This window comes from Cyprinus carpio, chromosome A9, assembly GCF_018340385.1.
Source record: "Cyprinus carpio isolate SPL01 chromosome A9, ASM1834038v1, whole genome shotgun sequence".
NCBI lineage: Eukaryota > Metazoa > Chordata > Actinopteri > Cypriniformes > Cyprinidae > Cyprinus > Cyprinus carpio.
In genome coordinates, this window is record NC_056580.1 from 14634521 (window position 1) to 14651799 (window position 17279).

Sequence of the window (17279 nt, forward strand, 5' to 3'; positions counted from 1 at the left end):
ACTACAGTACATGCATACAGACACACAGTGAATACAATCTAGACAAATAGCTAAAAACAACAATTTTCTGTAATAATTTGGGCTCACTCTTATAGTATTTTTTCCATTTTGGTGCTGCAAAATCAGGATTAAAAAATATGTGATCAATTTTAAGCCACTGTAGCTATTAAACCTACACAGTTCATGGTCAAATTAGTGCATGTACGATTTTGTAATCATGCGATACTGATGTAAATGCTAATGTCACCGTTTCTTTCAGCCTGATTGTTGGGGGAAAAAAAATTGCTTGTTTCACATGCAAATTTAGAAGAAGCATGAGCATACATTCTTTTTAATGAGGTATAAGCCCCAGTAAGGTTTTACTGTGCCCAGTAAAATTTCCTCTGACAAATTAAATCACAGTAGATTTGGCTGAAAATAAGATGCAAACTTTTTATACCTAAAAAAAATTCACAGGCAATTTTAGCGGTGTTCTATACAGTAATTTAATCTATAAATTTAAGTGAAATGATCTGCAGCTCATACTTACTTGTTACATAAGTTAGAATCGTTCATACTGACTGCAAAATGTGCAAAAGCACAAACACTCATCTCTCACTGTATCTCAGCCTGAAATGGCTTGATGAATGGTGAGCCCCTCCTGGTCTGGGTCTTGACAATATGGTCATCCAGCAGCATTTTGATCTCATCCAACGAGGACAGAATGGAGGTACCAGTTTCATGATAGGGCAGGAGGTTGAACGCCATCCCTGCCCATTCACTAGCCTTGCGCTCCTTACTGGCCCCTTCACTGATGGTTTCAAAGGCAAAGAGGTGAGCTTCCAGACGCAGTGGAAGAAACTGGCCCACACAGACATCCTGCTCTAAGGGGTTGAGGGGAAAGCCGACAACTGCAGACATGGCCTCCTAATGGCACTCATGGAGACCGGGGTTACAAAGCACCTGCCGAAACAAATCATCTCCATAATAAATGAGCAGCCTGGTATAGAATCTGCACTCTCATAACTCCCCAGAAACACAGCAGATTTCAGCTCATTGCGTGTTCTTTAATAAATAAAACAACATGTTTTGGAAATTTGTCAGTGCCTCACTTGTTACTGAACTATTGATGACCCTGTAACATGTGAGTGACAGCTTTCTGCAGGAGACCCTCTGCTAGCTTTACAAGGGCACGGACCAGATCATGGGAATGCACTTCAAACATGCCCAAACGCAACACCTAAAACAAAAACAATAAATTAAGATTTTGGTCATAAGGCTGCTAGAATGTGAAATGGTACAAATTATTAAATAACCATAAACCTTAAAGGTATAGTATTAGATCTCATCAGCCATCTGCTGGTAGCGAGTCACCTCCATCATCAGCTCCTGGAAGGAGTGCTGCTCCTGCAGGAACTGGGTAACATCCTCCTCAGCTTGCTGGGACACCAGGGGAGCATACGTATCATAGAGACGGACATGCTTCAAAGTTTCAAAACTTTCTGCGCGTATTACACATCTGATCTTCTCTAGGGTGACCAAACGTGCCATTTTCCCAGGACACGTCCTGGCCAGGATTTCTATGTTGCCTAAAATATCCAGGTTTTGGCTGGATCATGTCCTGGGAAAATGGTACATTTGGTCACCCTAATCTTCTCCTGCTGGGCCTCCAGGATCTCTGGCAAGATGATGGGCCTCAGAATACGGTGTGATTCTGGGCCAGTATAAATGTGTAAATACATGACAGAAATGACAATAATCAGAGTAAAGGAATGACAGCTGTGTTTGGTTATAGCAGCTGATAATATTTAGCTTATGCAGCCTAACTAGAGGTAATCTTTGTACAGTGTTAAATAAAGATATCACACTTTTTTTCTCTCTTTCTCCCTGAAGACCACTTATAATGTAGACTTCTTTTGTGCACAAAACATTGATAACTTGCTAGAAAAATATATAGATGTAAACAAAGTTAACCAAGTTCTGTTTCAGAATGAAAATTCTTTGTGCCTCACTTTCAATAAATGGTCTGTTTTCACTTGGGAAGACGTTTTGAATTCTGAACATGTAGTATGTTTTCAAGTACACTGAGCTCTTTTATCTCAAAAGATCAAGGAAAATTTGATTCCTCATGAAATGTTTCCTAGAATATTAATATAGCTACCAAACCACACAGCACAAGCAAGATGTAACATAAAATAATAATTTAAAAAAAAAAAACATATGTTTACCCATTCTGAGTATAGCTTCGTCTCTATTCGAAGGATCAGACTTAAGGATTTTAGCATCAAGTCATACACATTTAGCAGGGTGACTTCAAAGTCTTTGAAATCAGGTTTAAATTTGATAGTATTTTGATTCAGCACCAAAAAGTAAGGTGCAACTTCCTGCAGAAGTGAACAAGACAATATAGACATTACGGGAAAGGCCCCTTGTGATAAAGAAGTGTGCTTAAGTATATAAATAAATTAATTAATTAATTAATAAAAATAAAAAAAATACTTGCAGATAATAAAATACTAATGAGATAAAGGACAATTAAGTATACTTACAGAGAGTGCACTTTCATAATGTAAAGTAAACTTTGTAATAATGTCAAATTAAATGTTTTACTTTAAATTACATTTTAAACCATTACATTTTAATAATTGAATGCAATAAAGTGTCTGAAAATAATTCATTCAGTTTGCACTTTTAAAGTATATCGTTACTGTGACAAAAGCTCTTTTACTAACAAGTTACTAACAAAATGTTTTGGAAATTTGTCAGTGACTCCCTTGATATTGAACTCTTGATGACACTGCAACATATGAATAACCAGTTTCTGTGTGATGCCAAAGTTTCCTTTCCACAAGGGCCTTTATTGCTACAATGCAGTTCAACACATTCAACGTTCTAAAATTGTCCAGTGCCACAGTGTCTTCATGATCATCTGACACTTACTTGAAGACACTTGCCACAGGTCTAGTACTGTGAGCATAGTGGGACTGATTGAGTGAAGCTGGTTTCTCATTCTTTTCTGAGCCTGAAGAAATTATTTGTTCCATGGCTTTGGAATAACTTCCATTCTGCAAGACACAAAGAAAAAAAAAAAAAAACCTCTGGTATTTAATACACGATGATTGACAGAATATTGGGGGGGGGGGGATATATATGTGATTTTTCATGGCTTATTTTTTTCTACAATTAAGCTTTTAGCAATTATTTAAATTGCATCTGATCACTCTACACAATAATCTAGAAACAATGTGAACGAACACCTCAACAGCTTAAGCAGCAAACTTTGCAAAACAAAATTTATGTCACTGCCAAAACTTTTGGCCATGACTGTATCACAGATCGCATCAGGTCATCTGTAGCACTTTTTGGCCAGCAGGTGGTAGTGTGAGCAAATGAAGCCTCGAGAAATGAACCCTTTTGTGAATCACTTGGCTGAAAAGCTTCAATGCTTCATGAGGCTTCGTCTCGCCATCACTAGTGTTTAGAAGTTATTGTTAAGATGAATTAAAAGGTTTAGTTTGTTACCTGTGTTTGTTTAGTGACCGCTTGTGAAAGTGGTGCTAGCTAGCGTAATGAGACAATGCCCGCCCCATGCACGCGCACAGAAGAGTTGTGTGTATTTGCTGTTTTCTCGCATAGACTGTAAAAAAAAAAAAAAATACAGTATTTTGTTCGTTTCTTAACAGCTAAAACATTTCAAATAGGCAATGCTGCTCTGACCTAGGTTTATACATGCATATTTTAACGAAGCAGCAGTCTTAATTTGAGAAACCGTCATGACAGATTAAGGGGAAATGGACAGAAAGGCTTCAGTTCAGCGGGTTACGTATGTCAGGATGGCCGAGCGGTCTAAGGCGCCAGACTCAAGGTTCAAACCTTCCTGTGAAGCGGGCTTTCTGGTCTCCGAATGGAGGCGTGGGTTCGAATCCCACTTCTGACAGCTCTTTTATGTCGATCCAATAATCCTTTAAACATTAAGATTTTTCATTCTTTTTGAGCATTCCTATGTTCAAGAGGTTCTATTTCAACAAATTTAAATTATATAAAAAAATAACTTTTTTTATTATTATTATTTAAATGCCCGTATTTTATTGTTTTACCCTTGACTCAAACTTTAAATCTTAAACAAGTTTTGAATCCTAAAACAAATATAATTATTAAATAACAATAAATACAATATTAAATAAAACAAATTCATTTATTTAATATTAAATAATATAAAACGTCAGTTCGACCAGAGAATGCTATTAAAAAGATCCTGTGGTGGAGAATGTTCATGACTTTCAATCAATAAGGGAAAGACTATTTTCTAAACGTCCACAAGAACAATCCCCATATTTTGCAACCAACTGCAGAATGAAATGTGACTAAACTATCATGAATTAATCATGTGTTCAAAATACGAACATAATAGAGTTTGGCAGGTCTCTGTGTTCACACATTGTAATGCTTGTTACTTAATGGAAATACAATGTACAACATCGAACAATATCAAAACTACATTCATCTATGCTTTACAAAATTACAGCACATAAAGCATGTCAGTAAACTAAGAACAGTTCAAGACCTCTTTACGCCACTTTAAAATGCAGTGAAGGACATGTAGGAGATTTCATAAATTGATGTCTTGCTGGAGTTTCTTTCGTTTCTCCAGTCTGGCACATTTGGGACATGATTCATCACAGAAGTAGATGTGGAAACAGGCTCTGCAGTCTAAAAAAATCTGAAGTACAAGTCAACTGTCATTTTATGAAATACAGGAATGGCCTTATATCAGCTTACTCTCATTGAGTTCTCATCTTACTACTAAATGATTAAGCACTATAACCCAAGGTGGACAAAAACATTGCTTTTAAATGTCTCAAGCCTTTGAGTATAATTATTAACAGAGTATGTAGGAAATACTTGCAGTATGTTGATGTCTGACCTTGGCAGCAGGTGCAGATGTCTCTCTGAAAAGGGAAAAGCACTTCCTCCCTGTGACAGAACTCACAGATAAAGCCTTTGGCCTGACACAGCTAAAGCACAGCAGATACAGGGAATGTTGAACACACTCAAACATTTTTTTACAACGGGTATAGAGTTTTTGTTTTATCCAGCTGTATTTGCTCAGTGCAACTTATAACATCCAAGTGAAAGATAGCGCACCAACATGTCAGAAAAAAATAAAATAAAAAATAAACATTAAGCTGGAAAAGGATCACCCCCTCCTAAAAATGACTTGTAAACTTTCTCAACAGCACACAAAGCTATTTGACTTTCAGTTGTGATCTGCTGTGGTCATTCTGATTAGCCCAGCAAGAAAAGAGATTTCCTGGAGCATTTCAGTCCTTGGTAGTGCTACTGAAGCAAACAATCAACTATGAGAGGCAAGACACTGTCAAAAGATCTCCGGGATAAAGTTGTGGAGAGGCACAAGTCAGGAGATGAATACAAAACAATTTAAAAGGCTTTAACAATGCTTAGAAACACAGTCAAGTCTATTAGTAATAAGTGGAAGGTATTTGGTACAACACAGACCCTTCCTGGATCAGGACATCGCTCCAAACTGAATGAAAGAGACAGAAGGAAACTGGTCAGAGAGGCTACCAAGAGTCCGACAGCTACTCTGAAGCAGATGCAGGAATGTATGACAAAGAGCATTGTGTGCATGTGACAACAATATCACAAATTCTCCACAGATGTGGCTTGTATAGGGGGACTGCAAGAAAAAAGCCACTCCTCAAGAAAGGACACATGCAGTTACGACTGAGCTTTGCCAAAACACACCTTAAAGATTCTGAGGCAGATGAGACTAACATTGAATTAATTGGCCTCAGCACCAAACAATGTCTGTCGTCATCATATATCAAACGATATGTCTGGTCAGTGGTCAAAGGAGAAAAATGTGAATGTCCTTGCATGGCCTAGTCAGAGCATAGACTTAAACCCCATTGAAAACTTGTGGAATGACATGAAGACTGCAGTCACCATCAAATTATTTTTTATTTTTATTTATTTATTTATTTTTTGACATGTTGGTATTATGTCTTTCACTTTGATGTTATAAGTTGCACTGAGTAAATACAGCTGAATAAATCAAAAACTGTGTCCATCTTCATTTCAGTCTGCAAAGCAATAAATGTGATTATTTGTTTTTTGTTTTTTGTTTTTTTTTTTGGGGGGGGGGGGGTGATTATTTTTTATACCCACTGTAAGTATACATTTATTATTTATTGCAATTATTTGTGGGCATTGACACTGAATAATAATATAATAGTACATAACAGTAAGTGCAGCTGTCTAATGGTTTACGTTGTTCATTTTAAAACCGCATATATTTTTTCCTCAGTGTTGTACAGAACTGACCCTTTTTTACCCTGATGAGGTCATCCATTGAGAAGAGGTGTAGTTCTGGCATCAGATGAGCAGGAAGCTGGTCAGACTCACCGAGTACTCTGGTTAGAGAAACAAGAGTCAAAAAAGAAAAACCTACCAACACCATACCCAAATTTCTTAAAGAAACATCATACACTGATTGTTTTAAGGCTATGATACTGCCATGAATGTTCATTATGATTGCTCTGTACTGAAAATGGTGAGAAACAAGAGGGCTAGTTAATCACCCAGTTGATAGTCTGCATGTGCTCAGAAGCTTTTTGATGGATATTAGTTGCTCCTGTAGATCCTAAAGCAAATGATTACACACAATAAATTTAAAAACATCATTCTGGTCTTCTGCACAATCTCTTCAGTTAGACTGATCCTGTTCTCTCCCATAACAGGGACAGAGACCTGGGGAAAAGACAGAAGTGTGTGTTATTAGAAGTGATAAAATAAACATCGTAAAAATGAATGCCGTTATAAATGTTTAATGTGTGTACAGTGTGTCACAGATAAAAGGAGATGTGTGTCTGTTTTTGTGGCTGCACCTGCGTGTGCTCATTGCATGAATGTGTGTTTATACATAACCATTCTTACTTCCTGCAAGAGCAGAGTTGAGGTCGTCGGGGTTTTGCAGTAGCTTAGAGGAGAACCACTGCTTCCTGAACTCTGACACCAAATGGTGGGCTAAATTTTCAGCCGAGCACTGCATTCTGGAGCTCTGGAGACAACTGCAAATAAAACAACCCTATCTGGAAATTAGCCTAAAACACAATGACATGACTTTGAATATGCAGAATTCACTGCATACCTCTGAAAAGAAGCCAGGGAGTATCTGCTTGAAGATAGTTTGGGGGTGCTGTCATCTAAAAGGGATACAAAGAGAAAGAGAAACAAATACAATAAGACTAAAAATGCAACAGTATTACAGTTATATTAATACCAAAGTCTAGTTGTGTTTATATGAATCAATTGAGAGTAATACAAGTCACAGTGTAGCGATGGATGACAATGGAAATTAGAGAATATCTACTAAATGATCAAATATTGATTAACTATAAACAACAGTGTGTTTACAATTATTGTAAAATACCTATTACTGTACTAAAGTGGATTTCAGCAAAACGCTTGCCAAAAACTGCAGGAGTAAATACTTATTAATGATGACCTGTTAGTTTTAAAGAGATCTTTGGCAGGACCACATCACATGCGGATGACACAGGACTTTGTTGCAACACAATCCGATCTTACCCTCAAACCCGCTGTCAGAGGAATAGATTGAGTGTGTTTTTGAGGTATTTTGTGTTTCGCATCTGTCTCGATGAGGATGAGTGTTTTTTAAAAACTCCTAAAACAAAACAAACCACACAACATCCACCATCACCACCACCACAACAACAACAACCACAAAATGAGCTTTTTCCTGCACATAAACAACAAAAAGTGCACACTTTACTTTGCCGAAATTATAATATGAGACATCTAAAACAGAAGCTGGATTTTCCAAATTGTCAACAAAAAGGGATCCTCTGGAGGGTGTTGATAAACAGTAATTTATACAACTTTACATATTTTGTTACCAATACAACTTGAAGTTGCCATTTCTTTTAAGTGATTTTAATTTAAGATTAATTCACTGTAATAAAAAGTACATGAACAATATCTCCTTTTGGAGTGGACTTTGAGATTTGTAACTTTGTAGATCTTTTTTATGCCCAAACATACACACTTCACACTGACAAAATTCAAAAAGTGAACAAGCATAATGGATCCCTTTGATATAATAATTTAAAAGATTTGAATCCACGGACACAGTATGTAAACATAGACTTTTAGGGTTAAAAAAAGTTCAGTTTGTTAGTCGACATCAGTAATAAAATTTTAAGAATGACTTTGACAGGGAATCTCAAATATTTAGACATTGCTGGCTAAGGTTTCTAGCTATTAATATAGCTAGAAATTCCATGTGAAAATGCTTAAAACGTGGCTAGTAAAAGCAATGCACTATATTTTAAAGTAAATTCAGCAAATATTTATACATAGGCTATATATAATATATATATATATATTAGGGCTGTCAAATGATTAATCACGATTAATCACATCCAAAATAAAAGTTTTGTTTACATAATATATATAAATAAAAACACATACATTTATTAAGAATTCATAAAAAAACACAAATCCAATAATATATTTAAGAAGAAATATGTTATGTTTATATATTAAATAAATATTTTAATATATAAACAAATATTTTCTAAAATACATAAATGTATATACATGTAAAATATTTTCTAAATATATAATTTATGTGTGTGTATTTATATATACATAATAAATATACCCTGTACACATACATATATTATGTAAACAAAACTTTTATTTTGGATGAAATAAATCATTACAAAACTTTTGAAATACCTAATATATATATAACACAATGACACATGTTCCTTAGCTTGGTCTGAGCTCCTCTGAACAGTTGCCGGTGGGATGTCAGAGCAGGCTCTTCTTTTAGCCTTTGACTAAAAACCCTCATGTAACCGTCCAGAAACAAAAGAGTGGCTGTGAGTGTCCTGAGAGACAGGTGAAATTCCTGTACCATGATTATCTGTGGGGAACTGTGTCTGTCCTGAAGAGCCCTTGAGTGAACCACAGTGATCAATGTTTCTCTCTTTTTTTGAGCAACTGAACTCTGCCAGTCTATGTGGACTTGAATAGTTAGATTTCACAGTTGGAGAGATAGACTGTTTCTCTGTCTCTTTGTGTCTCTTTCTCTTGTGGGATATGACAGGGCTGCTCCGGGGTACTCTTCATCAGGCTCAAACAGGCCTGAATCCCATTCTTATGTACGTCCAAAACAACATTGAACCCATTTGACTTTCACTGTATGGAGAGAAAAAAAAAAAAAACCAAACAAACTAATTTTTCAGTCTTTCTTCTTCTGTTTTCCTTAGAAGAAAAAAAAAATCATACAGGTTTGGAACAACACAAGGATGAGTACATTTTTGAGGTGAACTATCCCTTTAAGATTCACAACTGCAACAATATGTACAGTAGGTTGTGAACTGTAACCTTGTTTCACCCTGACAGACAGCTGAGGGTAAAGACTCCTTAGACATGTGTTTGATTATGTGATTTTTGATCTAGCAAAGAGATAAAACCAGTAAAACTCACCATATTTCATTCGAGAAACTAGAAGAAAAGTTGTAGCTTTCGTTTATGATATGATTTGATAAGTCTCCAGCAGTCTCACTTCCTCAAATATTAGCCAATGTATGATTGTAGAAGCAGACCAGTGTCTAACTGGCTTGCTTAGATGACTAATCTAAAAGTTATTAAAGTCATTACACACACTTACTGTAATCACACAAAGTCAGACATATATTTTAAACAGTGATCATAATCAATTATTATTTTTAACAAACACTTTCAAAATGTTCAGAATGGTACAAACACTTTCAGAATGCCACTGGCCTCCTCAAATCTGTCCAATTCATGTAAATATTAATTCATTTAATTTTACGAGTAAAGTTTATGACTAAAATTTAGTTTTGGAATCTGAAGCTATCAAAAAAGAAAGATTAATATGCACAATTAACTTATTTTATTGTAGCACAGCACACATAGGCTTATAAATTAAAACTCTAGTGTGTGCTGTATAATAAAATTATATTTTATTATGTAATATCTTACTATTTACTCTCATGTTACTGTCTATTTACTTTTAAACATACTTATTTTTTATAATTACTAGGCTACTAGTTATATTTAGAAAAAAGAGAGAATAAATGGAAAGCATGCATTTACTGTGTGCATAATGCCATTTCGTATAACAACCATGAATTCCCGGAGGGTGAGAGTTTAATATTTGATAAGGTCATCCATTCAGTAAACTTCCCTAACAACATTCTGCATATCACTATCAGTTTGCTTTTGCTGTGATCTTACAGCAGATGGCGCCACGGTAAAGGCCACGAGACACGTTATTGGCACGAGCTCAGTTTCATAAACAATATGCGCAGACGCAGGCGCGTTATGGGCAGTCAGACAGCGCACTAGGAGGAAATTCACCCACCGCTGTTGAGACAAGCATATTTTCTTTGGGATATACCGATCGCAGAGCCTTTCGACGAGCTTTTTTTTCCCGACGGGGCGAACATGGCGACGCTGGGACCGGAGCCCCGTCCTCATTCCCAGCTGCCTTCTGCCGCATTACAGGCGAACCTGAGCGGACTGGGCTCCAGCACGAACCTGCCTCTCAACCGGGGCTTGGAGAGAGCTCTGGAGGATGCGGCGAGCTCCGGATTTCTGAACCTCAGCACAAGAAAACTGAAAGAATTCCCTCGGACAGCATCTAATTACGACCTAACGGATACGGTTGAAGCAGGTACGTTAAAGTGAAGTGATGCTGTATTTATGTTTAGCACGTTGTGTGTGTGTGTGTGTGCGTGCGCGCGCCTGCTCGGTCGGATTGCGTTTAGAAGAGTTTCAAACGGCACTGCTGCTCAAAATGTGTTTTGTCGCATTTTAACCACTTAAAGATGTTTTGGGCTTTTTAAAACTTTCACTGTTGACCCTTTAACTCAACAGAAAGCAGATGAAACGTCTGCGTCAGCATGTCCATGAATGTTACAGTAGACGGGACAGTGTCCCGGGATAAAGAGATGTGGGCTACTTCAGTTGTCTCTAGAAGCATTATAAACAACCAGCACGGGGCTTTGAGGATGCATGGGACGAAAGTAACTTTAGTGGATACTGTTATTGTCGGCGCGGGACTGTCCATATAAGACTTCCTATGTGAGAAGCTTGTCCACATAATGAGTACTACGGAAATCCCCTTACACTTTTGACAGGGGATTTCATTTCCATCTTTGGAGATCAATAACACACCAATGCCTATGAAATGAAAATGAATGCAGCTGTGGGTTATGTTTTGAAACCAGAACTCTGAAGGCTGATGATCATGTGATCTGCAATTAAACCCTGAATAGAAAGATTTCCTGCTTTTATGTGCACTGCTTGTAATGGTAATGACAACTTGAGACATGCATTTCTGCAAGGCGTGTGACGTCAGTAGTGGTAGGGATCTCAGAGTCGAATCTTTTGAATCTCTTAAGCAAAATGATTAATTCAGTATATATTTTTTTATTCTGTACATTCACCAGTGATCCTGATAGCAAACATACATCACAGAACTGTCTATAAGACATCTGCAAGACATATTTTTTAGAGTGTTTGCTCATCTGCAATACGTTTATAGGACGTTTCCTATATCAGATGTCAAACATACGTTTAGAAAATGTCTTTAAGATGTTTATGATTTAGAATTGATGTAAAACTGACATCTTACAGACGTCTATCAGATGTTTGCACACAGCAGATGCTTTCCAGATGAAGAGATCTTTAACAGACATCTTGCAGACGTGCCTGTGTTATCTGGGGAGTGTTTCTGTACATCAGTGTGTGGTGAATGAGTCACTGAATTGTTCACTTAACCAATTTGATCAAAGCACCGAATCCTTTATGATGGACGTGTTTAAAGCCCGTGTCTCGAGTCCTTGGATCATCCAGCGTCTGTTTTAAAAAAGTTTTTTTTTTAACCCCCCCCCCATTCTACTGCCTGCTTTGTGTGTTTTTGAACCTAAAAACGCATTATGTGAACTGCCCTTTATTAAAACACTCAGCGCGCAGACAGTAGACTCCAGAAAGTTAGACTTGAAATAAATCCACACAGTCTGCATATCATAGCTTTTATTGTGACCAATACATCCATAAATATGTTGTTATTGTTTTGTTTTTTACATTTTTGATCTAAATTTTTAATCAATAGGTCTTAACTGGACCCTCCTGTGAAAATGACAGACTTTTCTTTGGTGACTTTTTGGTGGACTTTTAGTCCACATGTTTCAAAATCAACTGTTAAAGAGTCAATGGATGGTAATGAACAAGAATGATTCACTCACTGAAAAGATTTGGTCCAGTAGTCGTCATAATGAACAGCTGCGGGAAAAGCCAAGATGACAGTTTGGAATATTCAGTGAGTGGAAGATCTGCTTCCGTTCCCCGTGATTTCCTCCGCACTCCCCTCAGCTCAGAGGCAGGAGAGCAGCTAAAATAGGAAACAGGAAAGGGCAGACCATGGAAATGGCAAAGTACTACTTCTGAAGTACTTTAATGCAAAAAAAATTGCACATACAGTTCATTTTAATATTTGGAATGTAAGTGTTATTTAGTGACTAAAGAGTGACAATTTTAGCTGCTCATGGTGTCACAGCTGACACAGATGAAGTCATCCTTACCATGAATATAGTTACCACAAGATATATGTACTCATCTCTGCATTGTTGACCTTATGGTTATTTTAGATGTAATTCAAAGGGCCCTAAGAAGACTTGAGACTTCAGTAGGAGTTGGTTATGACTCGTTCAGGTGTTCTGTGCCTGTTCCACAGTGGATTTCAGCTCATATTTCTCCCCACAGTAGCCTTGAATTCCTCAGAAGTTGTCAGTGTTTTTTTTCTTTTCTACCGACTCAAGATATTTCAAGCTGGGACATGTTGTCCTCACAAACACACTGTCTTTGTTGCACTCTCTACCATTTTCACAGGAACAGAGTGTAACCGAGTTTCACAGCTGGTGTTAGGTATTTTTCAATGCTAATAAACCCAATGTGTAGTGTATTTTTTATGGCCTTGAGCTCTCTGTCCTTTGGGTAGAAATGCCCTGTTTTTGTTGCTTCAGGATGTGATCATCATATACATCAACACTGTATATTATAAAAAAAAGTCAAAATTAGCAGAAATGTCATATATATATATATATATATATATATATATATATATATATATATATATATATATATATATATATATATAGCAAAACTGTACCAGGAAACTAGGGTGTTTTTGATTTGAGTCATTATTTCAGGAGGAGATTCTATAAAATTCCAACACAACTGGAAGTGAAAGCACAAAGTTTAATAGCTGTTTTAATTACACAGTAGTTTGTGGTAGTATGTTTAATTGTGCATGCTCATTTACACTATTCTTAAAAGAATAGTTCACCCAAAAATGAAATTGTGATGTTTATCTGCTTACCCCCAGAAACTGAACAGTATTTATACTGCTTTTTACCTCTGATTCACACAATGTCTGAACTGCAGCACAGGCCTGCTCACAACGTAATGAAGTTTGGTCTGTTTTTGTTGGTTTTTAGAGCCATGCGGCATGTGTGATCCACACACACCTCTTCACATGCTTACACTCGCATTTATTACTTTTGACCTGTGCTCAACTCTCCCATAGATGAGAGATGATAATGTTATGATGAAATATCCTCTCTTTCTCACCTCCTACTTCTGTCTGCTGTCAACCCACACAAGCACGTTGCACATGAGCTCACACACCATGCACACAAACCTTGTTACACAATGTACACATTTTGGTTTCCAGTTTTTAAATTAGCACACACATAAAAACACAATTTGTACTACACACACACTGCTCACAACACAAACCCTCTTCCACATGATAGCATTTTCATAAATATGGGCACGCAAGCACAGATCCTCTCTATGATAAGCTCTCTGAGCCTGGTTTTGTTTTTGTGGACGGTCAGGGTTTAATTTCAGTGCGACAACTGCTAATAGGATCATAGAGTGTTAAGAAATAGTCTTTTGGCATTCTGGCAAAGAATCGAATGTCCAACTTTCTTTCTCTATGGTACTTTCAGTGCTTGGGTGGGTGGATGCAGGGGTGTTTAATGCGTAGTTAAAAGAATTATGGGATAACACCCACACACGTAGACACAAATACTTCACCCGCCAAATATTAGGTATGTGTAGGAGTGCGTCTTATCTCTGGGCAACACTACTTTGGATAAACATTATGCATTAAAGATGCATCACATCAACACCGTTCAGTGTTTGCTAATGCACCATGGCAACAACCTTCCACCCGTTACAAAGCCCAGGAATTCATTGATAGAACCTGAAAACAAGACAAGGAAGAAATGAGAAATGCATTTGCCAGAAAGGGTCTTTTTTTCTTTTGCTGTTTATATTAATGTTACATTAACATAATTACATGTAAGAATCTATAGTAATTTGTTACAAAGGGTATTCTCCAAAAACTAAAATCTTATTTCTTTTTTCCCCTCACTTGTTTTATTTTTATTGAAAAACATACAGAATGAGAATGAATTAACATAATTAGTTTCTGTCAATAAAAGGTTATATATAAAACAAGCAATGTTGTCATACAAAATATCCGATATGGGGGGACCGTCATGTTGTTCCAAACCTGTATGAATTTTCTTCTGAACACAAGAGTAAACGAAGACAGAATTTTTCATTTTTCCCTAATGAACTAACAATGAGAAAAGACAGCTTTTATTAATCTTAGTTAATGTTAATTTCTAAATGTATATTACTATGTTAAGTTAATATTACGTTTAGGGGTGCTCCGATCAGGATTTTTAAGGCCGATCACCGATTGCCGATCACAGAAAGCAGTATCTTCCAATCCGATCACCGATACCGATCTTTTCAAAGCCTTCTTTTTATCATGTAGAATTATTTATAGTGATGATCCAATCAAGATTTTTAGACATTTAATCAGGGCCTGAATTTCAGTTTTTGAAAATTAAATCCTCTCTTAGGTGACTCTTGTGAGAGGATTTTTTTATTATTATTATTATTATTTGAGGGGTGGAGGGGGCCATTTTTTCAAAAATATATAATTATTTCACCTAAATGTTTGATCATTCACTGTATTTTTGTTTTTACAATCATGTAATTGTTACACAATAGCTTACACAGTGCAGGCCTGATTTTGTGAGCTGTATGTGAGGTTCGCACATACTCTGTTTGCAGTGCGTATGTAGTCCATGTGTGGTACAGAAGCAGCACGGACTGTGCTTTCACACAGGAGTCTGCTCCTGATCCACAACATTTATCCATTATTTTGATTTTAAATCCAAACATTGTTACATAAAATGCTTTTCAACATTGTGATTCTTTTTTTTACACAGTACAGTAATACAATCTTTAATTTTTACCTTTGCATTTACTTTTAGATTTATATATTAATTTGCCAAAGCAAAACATTTAAACTACTTTTCTTACATTATCACTAACATTCTAAATTAAAACTTACCATTGACAGAAACAGTCAGCTCTACTGCCTTTTCTTTTGCATTTAAATCTCTATTACAAGCAATCCCGCGGTTCATAAAGAACTTTAAGAACTTTAAGATATCTACAAACTGGAATAAGGCAGAGACCAGGAAGCTGAGATAGTTTACTAGCTTAGTGGAACGGTACGCATCACATTACACGTCACATCCTGATGTCATATGGCTTTACGGGATGTTTGTGAACGCATGCACAGATTCCAGAAAATCACTGGCAGTGTGAATGAACCAAAATCAAATGATCCCAGGACAACTCCCGGTACAATGAATCTCTGTGTGAAAGGGGCTAAACTAAATGTTCAGACACTATTGAGGCCTCTTAGGGTTTAATGAGGATTTCTAAAAAAGTGCTGGTATGTGTGTGTGACTTAATGGGGGCATCTGTGTCCTGAAGGGTTTTGGCTCAGTAACCTGTAGGGCTTTCCAACCTATGCCTTGTTTCATTGGGTTTGTAAGAATGTCACAGCATTGCATGATGGTTCTGAATGGATTTGATTGCTGTAAAATCTGGTGCTGTGCTGTGTGACAGTCCTTTAATGAACTGTTGGGAAAAACGTATTTGTCAGATAGAAAAGTATGGCAGGAACGCAATAGATATCAAATGTATTGTCCTCCCTTAGACCTCTATTGTTTATAAATTAATTTTGCATTTGCATTGGTACTGCACAATTATGACAAAAATCATAATTGTCGATTATTCCCTTGAAATTGTCATTGCGATTTATTGATTACAATTATCACATTGAATTTACATTGAATGATGTTTATTGTTTGAAGCAACTGCATGCCAAATTTTTTTGTATGAAAATAAACAAGCTGAAAACACTCTAACTGAAAAAACTTGTATGGCTTTTCTATAGTATTATGCCTCAAATGTCAATTGGATTGGTTTCTTCTATAAATAAAAAAAAGTTTAAATTTGCATGGTATTATAATGTTATATTAAAACTAAAATTTACACAATGGAAAACCACTTAAGACATCCTTGAAAAGATTATAATATTAAAAACTGCAAGCCTGCTAGATAGTTATCTGAAATTCTTGTTGGAAAACATTATTTTGCTGATAAAAATGGGTTTAGCTGGCTTCTTGCTTAACTTCTCAGTCATTGTGACAGCCAGTGTTTGGTGTTGGTGCAAATGTGTGATTTTTCTTTTTGGTTATCATCATGAAGTTGACTAATTTAAATGTCTATTTAATGATCATTTGGGATGTTTTGTTAGTTTCCCCAGACACCAAGCATATCTTATCAACAGAATATCTTCAGAATAAGTAAAAAACCATTGAGAAATAACAGAGAAATTCTATGTCCAGAATTTCAGTAAACAAAATTACAAGGCAACTGACAAATCAGATTTAAAAATTAACAGATTTTTTTTTCACTGAGACTCTGGTGAGTGACAGACAGCTGAGAACAGCAAAAGCACTAGCTGCATTCCAGCATATCATGACAAGCCACTCAAGTGCATTTCCTTTAGAAAATGTTCTCCTAACGCATTTCTTCATCATACACATTCTTCTCCATACATATTTTGTCAAAGCAAACATCACTGTTCATCTGTTCATCATATATAAATATATTTCTAAATATAAATATACATTACTTTTTTTGTATACTTCTTACTAAATATTGCTTTGATGATACAATTGAAAGAAATGTAAAAGAGAACACAGTAAAGTTTTAGAATTTAGAAAAATTAAAAACAATGGCAATGCCCAAACAGGTTTTCATGTGTTTGGGAA

The 17279-nt window shown here is 36.2% G+C and overlaps 1 protein-coding gene, 2 long non-coding RNA genes and 1 other non-coding gene across 16 annotated transcripts in view; 2 read left to right on the forward strand and 2 right to left on the reverse strand.

Annotated features, from left to right (window-relative positions):
* Positions 1-3699: 3699 nt before the first annotated feature.
* LOC109072081 lies at positions 3700-7699 on the reverse strand. 3 transcript variants are annotated; one of them, XR_006160814.1, is made up of 7 exons: positions 7591-7699; positions 7151-7205; positions 6937-7070; positions 6582-6643; positions 6325-6413; positions 4904-4994; positions 3700-4699 (listed from the first exon to the last, which is right to left on the reverse strand). It is a non-coding gene; the product is annotated as an uncharacterized LOC109072081 (long non-coding RNA). The 3 variants fall into 3 exon arrangements; XR_006160815.1 differs by having other exon boundaries at positions 3700-4689; positions 6582-6750; XR_002014635.2 differs by having other exon boundaries at positions 6582-6750.
* Positions 3807-3916, forward strand: trnal-caa. The gene is made up of 2 exons: positions 3807-3844; positions 3871-3916. It is a non-coding gene; the product is annotated as a tRNA-Leu (tRNA).
* A 1244-nt stretch (positions 7700-8943) lies between the features above and the next one.
* LOC122146125 lies at positions 8944-10559 on the reverse strand. The gene is made up of 2 exons (XR_006160816.1): positions 10421-10559; positions 8944-9228 (listed from the first exon to the last, which is right to left on the reverse strand). It is a non-coding gene; the product is annotated as an uncharacterized LOC122146125 (long non-coding RNA).
* The window catches only part of LOC109096117 (leucine-rich repeat and calponin homology domain-containing protein 1-like), a 40839-nt gene continuing 33860 nt past the window's right edge, over positions 10301-17279 (forward strand). For 3 of the 11 annotated variants that reach the window (XM_042763713.1, XM_042763715.1, XM_042763721.1), the window contains exon 1: positions 10303-10732. In XM_042763713.1, coding sequence (XP_042619647.1) covers positions 10504-10732 — 229 coding nt within the window. In that variant the 5' untranslated portion in view covers positions 10303-10503. Of the gene's footprint in view, positions 10733-17279 lie in introns of all 11 variants that reach the window. The other 8 variants (XM_042763718.1, XM_042763722.1, XM_042763719.1 and 5 more) reach the window with 5 other exon arrangements.